The sequence below is a fragment of the Malus sylvestris genome, chromosome 5 (genome assembly GCF_916048215.2).
Source record: "Malus sylvestris chromosome 5, drMalSylv7.2, whole genome shotgun sequence".
NCBI classification, from domain to species: domain Eukaryota; kingdom Viridiplantae; phylum Streptophyta; class Magnoliopsida; order Rosales; family Rosaceae; genus Malus; species Malus sylvestris.
This window is the reverse complement of record NC_062264.1, coordinates 1,289,354-1,299,657: the sequence shown is the minus strand read 5'-3', so window position 1 is coordinate 1,299,657 and position 10,304 is coordinate 1,289,354. Positions and strand designations below refer to the sequence as shown.

General features: G+C 35.4%; 1 protein-coding gene across 4 annotated transcripts; it reads left to right on the top strand.

Moving 5' to 3' along the window:
- Positions 1 to 2,315: 2,315 nt before the first annotated feature.
- Positions 2,316 to 7,786, top strand: LOC126621497 (probable glycosyltransferase At5g03795). Of its 4 annotated transcripts, none has more exons than XR_007622995.1 (5): positions 2,316 to 2,726; positions 2,937 to 3,181; positions 5,717 to 6,065; positions 6,483 to 7,429; positions 7,594 to 7,786. XR_007622995.1 is itself a non-coding variant. In XM_050290000.1 (4 exons), exons 1-4 carry the CDS (start codon positions 2,403 to 2,405, stop codon positions 7,074 to 7,076), a joined length of 1,512 nt encoding a protein of 503 aa, XP_050145957.1. In that variant the 5' UTR covers positions 2,316 to 2,402; the 3' UTR covers positions 7,077 to 7,786. The 4 variants fall into 4 exon arrangements, 1 of the variants encoding a protein (XP_050145957.1); XR_007622996.1 differs by having other exon boundaries at positions 7,531 to 7,786; XR_007622994.1 differs by having other exon boundaries at positions 7,524 to 7,786.
- Positions 7,787 to 10,304: the final 2,518 nt, after the last annotated feature.

Genomic DNA, 10,304 nt, shown 5'->3' with positions numbered 1-10,304 from the left:
GGTACCAACTCGGGTAGAAGACGCTTTGAAGAGTCGAGAATGGACCGAAGCAATGGATGAAGAGATGAAGGCATTGCAGAAAAATAATACTTGGGAAGTAGTTGAGCTGCCATAGGGAAATAAACCAGTTGGGTGTCAATGGGTTTTTACTGTGAAATACAAGGCTGATGGAACACTTGACAGGTATAAAGCAAGGTTGGTAGCGAAAGGGTATACTCAAACGTACGAAATTGATTACCAGGAAACTTTCTCTCCCGTGGCTAAGATGAATACGGTACGAGTCCTTATCTCACTAGCTGCAAATTTGAATTGGCCACTAAAACTGTTTGATGTAAAAAATGCATTTCTTCATGGACATCTAGAGGAAGAAGTGTATATGGACTTCCCTCTAGGGTATAGCAACGGAGGAAAAATGGGAGTTTGCCGATTGCGGAAGTCTCTTTATGGGGTTAAGCAGTCACCATGTGCATGGTTTAGAAGGTTCACTCATGCTATGAGAAAGAATGGGGATTATCAGAGTCATTCTGATCATACTTTATTTGTGAAGCAGAGAAATGGTAAAGTAACAGCCTTGATTATTTATGTAATTGATATGATAATAACAGGTGATGATTCAGATGAAATTGTCAAACTGGAGAATAACCTTTCTGCTGAGTTTGAGATGAAGAGTTTGGGTGACTTGAAGTATTTCCTTGGTGTGGAAGTTGCTTGTTCGTCCAGAGGTATTTTCCTATCTCAAAGTAAATATGTTCTGGATTTATTGAAGGAAACAGGTATGCTTGGGTGTAAACCTGTGGATACTTCCATTGTGGAGAAACATTACTTGGGAATTTATCCGGATCAAGAACCAGTGGATAAAGGAAAATATCAAAGACTGGTAGGAAGACTAATTTACTTAGCCCATACCCATCCAGATATAGCCTATGCAATTAATGTGGTGAGTCAGTTTATGCACTCACCGAGTATGGATCATATGGTAGTTGTTACGCGGATTTTAGCTTATTTGAAGTCGGCTCCAGGAAAAGGAATTTTGTATAAAAATTCCAGTCATCTGAGGATTGAAGGATTTACTGATGTTGATTGGGCAGGTGATGTAACTGATAGACGCTCTACTTCTGGGTACTTTATGTTTGTTGGCGGAAATCTAGTTACTTGGAGGAGCAAGAAGCAAAATGTGGTGTCAAGGTCGTCAGTTGAGGCTGAATTCAGAGGTATGGCACATGGAATATGTGAAGTCCTTTGGTTACGTAAGTTACTTGGCGGTCTAGGTTTCAAAGCAAAGGTGGCGTCAAGTTTGTATTGTGATAATAAATCTGCAATCCGCACGGGAGATTGCAAAGAACCTGGTAAAACATGACAGAACAAAGCATGTGGAGGTTGATCGTCATTTTATTAACGAGAAGCTGGAGAAGAAAATTGTTTCAATACCGTTTGTGAACTCGGAAGAGCACTTGTGGATATTCTCACTCATGCCGTGTGTAGTAGATTTTTTTGGTGACTCACTTGTCAAGTTGGGCATGTGTGATATCTATGTTCCAACTTGAGGGGGCGTGTTGCCGTGAGTGGTTTTAAAGAAAAGGGGTATGTAAATATATTGTAAATATTAGAATCCTTTATTAGGAAGGATATGTGTGTCCTTTATTGTTTTCCTTATAGAACAAGGATTGTATCTTGTATATATTGTCTATTATGCAATACAAAGAAAATGAAGCCGTAAATTCAATTGTACTTTAACTTTGGGAAAGAGAACCAAACTTAGATCAAAGTAGCAAGGAAACTCTGATGGCCAGACAGAGACTTTGACATCCAAGGTTGTGTTTGTGTGTGTCTCAATCTGTAAACATTAACGTTATTTAGAGAAGCAAAATCAACACATTTCTCTAATAGAGATATGCCATATCATAATATGTGGGATCCTCATGTATTACAGAATTTGTTAGCAAATGTGTCTATATACCATTACGCTATTTATAAATTATGGATAAGTGATTGCAGTCTCATTAATGACTAGTTCTTTTTGAGGATAGCGCGAAGGTGGCGAACACTTCAATTGGATTCTAACACCTCATGTTATGCTGGTGTGTGTTGAGTGTTTTCCTGGTCCTGTCCTTACAGACACATATATATACATGTACATAAGCTTTTCCATATGTACAACCCTTTACCAAGGAATGACTTTTATGAGCAGCAAGGAATAACCATCAGTTTAAGTTATGCATCAATCTGCAAAATATGCTTACTATTCATTACATTACTACTACCTAGTGAGCGTGATTAATTGTGACTAGTACTTGTGGAAGAACATATATATATATATATATATATATATATAGAGAGAGAGAGAGAGAGAGAGAGAGAGAGAGAGAGAGAGAGAGTGAGAGAGTGTGATCTAGAATCTAGAGATGAAACCTCCTCTCAACAACATGAAGCCAAATTATTTGTTGTGGTCGTCTTCTTATTCAGTTTTGATTCTAGCTTTTGTGGTGCCATTTTTTGTAATATCCGTGCTGGTATCCAGTTTGGGCTTCACGAGTTTGCTCTCGTGGTCATGGAGATTTGGTAACGTATTGGAGACTGAAGACCATGCTTCTTCTTCATCACTAGCTTTCTCTGCAACTGCAACACCACCAAGGCGGCCTCCTCAAGTTCTTGAAGCTGCTGCACAAGCTCATAACATCACTTCTTCCTCAAAACCAAATGAAGAAGTTGTCCCTCATCAAAATATTGTAAGATTTCTTTGTACTTTGTCTTTCTTTTTATTACAAGTGATATTACTACTCTAAGCTAGACTAGCAAGAGAGAGAGGGTCTGAACTCTATACCAGGGATGCAGTGGGTTGAAGAGAAAGCTCTCCCCCACCACTGGCAATAAATGTATTTCTTCAAGCAAACAAGAATCTCCTCTTTATCTAACGGCACTAGTTGTATGTACCGTAGGGAGAAAAACAAGGGATGGTGTGGATCAATGGTACAGAATTTGATGAAACCAATGGGACGTCGGCTATAATAACTAGTACACCAATAAAGAGATATAGCAGGTTGGAGAAACTTGAAGCAAATTTGGCCGGAGTTCGGGCTTCCATAAGAGAAGCTGCTCAAGTTCGAAATCTAACTTCTACCCATGAAGATCCAGACTATGTTCCTCATGGACCAATTTACAGGAATGCAAATGCTTTTCACAGGTACGTATAATCTTAACAATTGTACCATATATAATCTCTCTCTCTCTCTCTCTCTCTGTAATAGTATTAGTACTAATTATGGGAAAAATTTCCACAAATACTCCATGGACTATAATGGTTACCCGCAAATACCATCCGAACTAAGTCTTGTCAATATATCAGTTCAACTTGTGTTTTAGAGTGGTACCACTTCCATTATTTTTAGATAAAAAATATACTGAAAATATGACTTTAGTCCTTGAAACTTAAGTTTCTCCATATAAAACCCGACATAAGTTTTTTATTGGAATAAAACCCATTGACTAGATTCCACATCAACAAATTCCTTAATTATATTTGACTTTACACATTTAAAAAATTTTGATGCCCAAAACACCCCTATTTGAACAATTAATTCCATACAAATTGTAAGGGAAAATTAATGATTTTACAAAAATAATAAATTCATTGCATAATATATAATAACAATAAAACATGTCTAATAAATGTATTAATACATGCTTAGTTAAGTCAATAAAATTATATTTTACACATAAATGTAGGTAAAATATTTCACACACACACACACACACACACACACACATATATATATATATATATGTATGTATATAGACACATATAACAACAAAAAAAACATGCTTGACATACATAAAATTTATTCAAAGTAATTTACCTACATAATAAAGCAAACCCAAATATATGCAAAATAATATACCTACATAAAAAATGTTATTATTTTATTCAATACTAGTTTAACTATTATTTGTTCATATAATAAAATGTGCCCAATATATATAATGATACATACAAAATAAAATACCTACATAATGAAGAAATGTTATTTGATTCAAAATTAATTTACTTACAAAATAAAGAAATTATTTTTTTATTGAAGATTAATTTACCTATTATTTGGACATATATCTTATAATAATAAAATGTGCCAAATATATGTAATAATACATGGAAAATAAATTACCTACGAAATAAAAGAATGTTATTTGATTCAATATTAATTTACCTACAAAATATATGTTATTTGCTCATCATAAATTTAAATATAGGTAGATTAATTAGTTTAATATGTTTGATCATATATGTAGTACTGTGCATGTATATGTATATGTGTGTGTGTGTATGTGAACGTATAGTAATATTATATACATAGGTAAACTATATATGTGTACATTTATATATATATATATATATATATATATATATATATATATTGAGCTTATGGTAGTAATATATACATTGGAACGTATATATGTGTGTGTTTGGGATAATAATATGTGCAATAATTATATTTTCATTGTAATTAAGGTGAGTAATAACATTTATTTATTTTTATTTTAATATTGTGGTACAAATTGTAAATATTTTGTAATTATAGGTCAATTACTTCTATATTTGGCAGTCATTTTTAAATTTGGGTTTTATTTGGATATTTATAACTATGTGGGTTTTTATCTAGGAAATAAGAGTTGTAAGGGTTTATATCTAAAAAACCCAAAAATTTAGTTCAAAATTTCATGTGCAACACATGCAAGCCTTTTTTCCAGGCTATTTTTTCCACTTAAAAGACCGTAGATGATTTAAGGTAAAAATGTAGTTGATTAAAGTTCGTGGGTGGGGCATATTATTCTTCCTTGAAGGCAAGTTGTGGTTAATGAAGTTCTTACCACAAGTTGTCTAGGGGTCTTGAAGTGGTGCATGAGAAAGTGCTCATACACACACATGACTAGTTTGATGAAATTTCTGACGGATATGGACAGAGGCGGTATATTCACATTAAATGTGGACTTTGTATGGTAAATAGACAAGACTTTTAATTTCGGTAACATTTAGAAGTTCATGTGGTGTTTGCGCAAATTTGTGATGTAAGATTTAATCTGAAAATCAACAAGTTACTAGGATCACAGATATAATAAATATACCTACAATAAACCAATCAAACAATTAAAGGGAAATAAACTTATCTTCCAAAGCGGAGGAAGAAGAAGCCATGATTGCTAGGGTTTCAAGGAGGAACTGGGTTCAAGAATACAGTAGGACACGTAAAGCACCAAGCCGTGGCACTACGTGTGCAATCCGACTTCTCCATCTTCTTCAACTGTCACATTGACGCATACCAAGACACCCTCTACACACAACCTTCTCCTCTCTGCAAAACTCAATGCTCTCCAAGTTATAGGTAATTGGAACAATAAGAGTGCGCTTCTGTGAGAGTAGGGGCTTGTGGTTTTTATACTACAAAATCTGGATTACCCTATAATAATCCTACAAGGAATACAAGACCAAATCATTGTACAAGTATGAGTTCTATTCTCAAGCCAACAGTAGAGTTTCAATCCAAACCAAAGTCAAATTAACTCTTATAAACACATCAAGACCTCTTTATACCAATCTGAAATAACAATAATTATTACTAAACTGTGAAAATCACACTCATACTCTAACATGTGATCCGCAAGATGATCACTGATTAAATATGGTACAATTTATTATCATCGAGCTATATCTGTATTACTGCAGGAGTTACTTGGAGATGGAAAAGCATTTCAAGATATTTGTATACGGAGAAGGAGAGCCACCAATATTTCACAACGGTCCATGCAAAAGCATATATTCGACAGAAGGGAGATCTATCCATGAAATGGAAATGGAGAATGTTTACAGAACAAGAGATCCAGATGAGGCCCTCGTTTATTTTCTTCCCTTCAGCGTGGTGATGTTGGTGCAGTACCTGTATGTGGCCGACTCCCATGACACTGAGCCCATCGGACGAGCTGTCATCGACTATGTCAATGTCATTTCTGATAAGCATCCCTTTTGGAATCGAAGCCTTGGTGCTGATCACTTTATGATTTCTTGTCACCATTGGGTAGCAACGAATCTTATATGTTACTTCCAACCTTTTCCATCTTTTTTCTTTCTTTTTCTTTCCCGTTTTGTTTGTTTCTATATTTTTTTTATAAAATATAGTCCAATATATACGGTTAGTGATCACTTGATTAATTTAGTTTTAATTATTTGCGCATTCCTTGACAGTATAAATGTTTGTGTATAGTAGTTGTAAACATGATATTGGGTTTAGGTTACACGAGATCTTGGAACATCCAATCTTTCATCTTCTTTTTTTTTATGTCTACGTGTCCGACTCTTCATCTACTGATGGGATTGCATATGAAGGCAGGTGTTCACTTGATATATATTGTTGGTCTTAGTCTCTGGCTTACAAATGGAATAGTGGTACCAAACTAATTTGTTTTGAATTGATTTTGTCTATGTACATATGCAGGGGCCGAGCACATCTGCTTATGTTCCTAATTTATACCACAACTCCATAAGAGTGTTATGCAATGCAAACACATCTGAAGGATTCAACCCCTCAAAAGATGTCTCATTTCCGGAAATCCATCTCCGAACTGGGGAAACCGAAGGACTTCTCGGTGGTCTCTCCCCATCTCAAAGGTCGATTCTTGCATTCTTCGCAGGCCGGCTAAGCGGCCACATAAGGTACCTGCTTCTAAACGAATGGAAAGAAAAAGACCAAGACGTGCAAGTTTACGACCAATTCCCCAACGGAGTATCCTATGAATCAATGCTGAAGAAGAACAGGTTCTGCTTGTGCCCTAGTGGTTACGAAGTAGCAAGCCCGAGAGTGGTGGAAGCCATATACGCAGAGTGTGTTCCAGTGTTGATTTCGGACAGCTATGTTCCGCCGTTCAGCGATGTTCTGGAGTGGAAGTCGTTTTCTGTGCAAGTGAAAGTGAAGGACATACCAAACATCAAAAGGATACTGAAGGGAATATCACAAAGTCAGTACTTGAGAATGCAGAGGAAAGTGAAGCAGGTGCAGAGGCATTTTGTGGTGAATGGACTGTTGGAATGAGTATGAGATAGGGAAGTTTTGGGGACCGGCTATAGGTATTCAGTTTGGTAGAAAAGTCTTATTAACAAGGGGAATGCTGATCCTTGACGATAAAGGATTTTGTATAGTATTTAGATCAGTTCTTATGAGACAAGGAAACAAGTATTTGTTTCATATTAGGATTTTAATAGGGAATCCTATCTGATTACGGAAAGAACTATATGTATATATATGGTGGCCTCTCTTCTCACAGGGTACACACTCATATCAGGACTTAAGCCTATTTATAAGTCGAGTACTTAGTCATCTGCGAGAGAAGAGAAGGTTCACTGGAAAGCTTGGTGCAATGGCTTCAAGTTTCGGAACTGGTGCAGGTATGCTTTTCTTCTTGGTTCTTCTATGTTCGAATTCTGGTTAGTTATCTTTAAGTTGTAATTCATGTTTTGGTCTTGATTGATTGTTTAATAGTTGATAGCTAACATGGACCTTCCAAGAGATTCGATGTTTTCCATATGATTGTTCATTCCATTTGGCTCAGGAGGTTGAACATCCGCATTGAGGACGATCCAGTTGAGTAGAATCTTTTTACTACAAGCATGGTAGTATGGTACATGCCATGGGACTGTAACAATTTTTCGTTTTTCCAATTGGGGAAAAGTTACAATAAAAAATAATAAATATATAGGGGCGTTTAGATCCATGTCAAAAAACATAGGTTGCTTTTTTAGTGAGCCCAATTATCTAATTACATAATTTTATACTAATTTCCCCTTTACATAAAAATATTTGAATTCATTAATTTTTGTGTCAAAAGTAGATTCTACAAAGAAAAAACATGTAATACAATTAATTGTGTTATAGGGAGACTATGAACAGAAATAAATAGATAAACAAGTAAACATGTGATAAAGGAGATAAAGTATAATTAATCTGGGTAATATATATATATAGAAAACATAGAGGTAGATTAATAAAAAAATCTATAAGATAGGTAGATAAGAAATTAATATGAGATAGATTATAAAAAAAAAACTTGATATAGATAGATAAATATAATTACTCGGTAATACAAGTAAAATAAAAACACATAAGAGTAGACTAATAAAAAAAAAATTGTGATACATGTAGATAAACATCAACGAACCCCACACAATTAAGAAGGCTACCATAAGATTTATCAAAAATATGTAAGTAGGAGTATTGCGTTGTAGTGGTAACGGTGGTTGCGATGGTGTTCATGACAATGCTAAACAAAGGCAACGCCAATATGGTGATTGTGATTGTGATTGCGATTGCGATAGCGCTTGTGCTTGTGCTTCAGAGTGTACACAAAAATCATCCAACCTAATATAGATTACCAAACATGAAACATGTACAAGTCCTTTCAATATAATAGAATAAAATTGAGAGATCACACAAATAACAAGTTAAAACTGCCAAATAAACATATAACATTAAAAAAATGGCAGCAAAATCTCCATCTAAGCCTTCAATTGCTTACATGGAGCTAAGTAATTGAAGGCAAAGCCATATGCTGTCTTTTTTTATGGCTAATGTCAAATTGATTTAATGATTTTTTTAATAGGTGTGATGCAATTCATAATATATGTTGTGTATTTCAAGTATTTTATTGGTTGTCTCAATAATTGAACCCCACAAAGAGACGAAAAAACTTGTAGAATTGTTTTAGGATGGATGAAGTGGAAGAGTGCATCGGGTGGGTTGTGCGACCGTCGTATATGCCACTAAAGCTCAAAGGATAATTTTGTAGGACAACAATAAAGCCAGCAATGCTTTATGACATGGAATGTTGGGCGGTCAAGTATCAAACAGGATCAAGAACGGGGATATTCAAGGTAAACTAGGAGTAGCCGAAATTGAAGATAAGATGAGAGAAAATCAATTAAAGTGGTTTGGACATGTGAAACAAAGACCTACAGACGCTTCCGTTAGAAGATGCGATTACGAGACAGAGGCTCAGGCCAAAAGGTAAAGGAAGAATTGGAAATAGATTCTAAGAAAAAACTTGGAGTACTTGGATCTAATGGAAGACATGGCATGAAACCAAGCTTAAGGGCATTCTAGGATTCATATAGCCGACCCCACTTAGTGGGATAAGGCTTTGATGTTGTTGTTTATTCTAGGCCTATTTTAATAAGGGAAATGAGAGGGAGAGGGTCGTGGTAGACAAAGAGAGAAGAGAGAGCTTGTTGATTTTGTGGTGATTATCTCCTACCCCATTGTGCATTATTTATAGTAGTAAGGGAGAGAGAATCTTACTCCCTAAGGAGTACAATTCCAACTAGAAACTATCTAACAGATAGTATAGAATCCTACTAGGATGTATACAATTACACTCCTAATGAATTTAGGACTACAATACTTCCCTTTGAGTGTGTAAATACTCAAATAAAAGTCGCATCTACTTTTGGCAGTGACTGCATTTGGTGTGGTGTTATGGCAATAGATTTGCTTGACTTCAATCTTCTGATGCTCTTGTTACCGATATGAGAAGAACAATTTTGGTGCAATATGCTTGGTGTTGTCTCATTTAATGTATCACTTATTGGTCTGGTCAATACAGGTAGCGTCTTCAGTTGTAGGGACATCAACGTTCAAGAAAGTTTGAAAGTGATTTAAATATGCTTGACAACGGCTCTCAGGCAAAAACATTCACATGTAGCTTCATGAGGGCAAGAATTTCAACATGGTTAAAAAAACTCACAACTAAGGTCTACTTGGTTGACCTTTAATAGTAAAAATATAACTCATTGAGAAAGTTCTTTTTGCAGATCAAATGAATAACCTACATCAGCATAAACAACAATGGCTCAACAATTGTCAAGCATATTTCCTCCCAAGCTCGTCCGCATGTAATAATGGGTGCAACAATTGTAAAACCCCAAAAGCATTTTATGCATCATTGCAAGAAAACCAACTAACAACCACACCAAGAAATGGCCAGAAGCATCTAAGAGAGGCAATAGTATAATAGAGTTTTCTCCTCACTAAGTTGATCGGCAGTTGCATCCAATTTCTTCAAATCAATACAAATCCCAAATCATTACCCAAAATTGAAAACTCAAAGTATTCAATTACCCAATTCTCTTCAAAATTGAAAGCCCAATTCTATTTAAATGTTGCTAGTATTGCAGGTTCTGGTAGAGTGGTTGGAGGCAAGAGAAGAGGTGGGTTTCTGAGGCGGTTACTGAACTGAGGCAGAGTGGGAGTTATTGGAGGTGGGTTTTT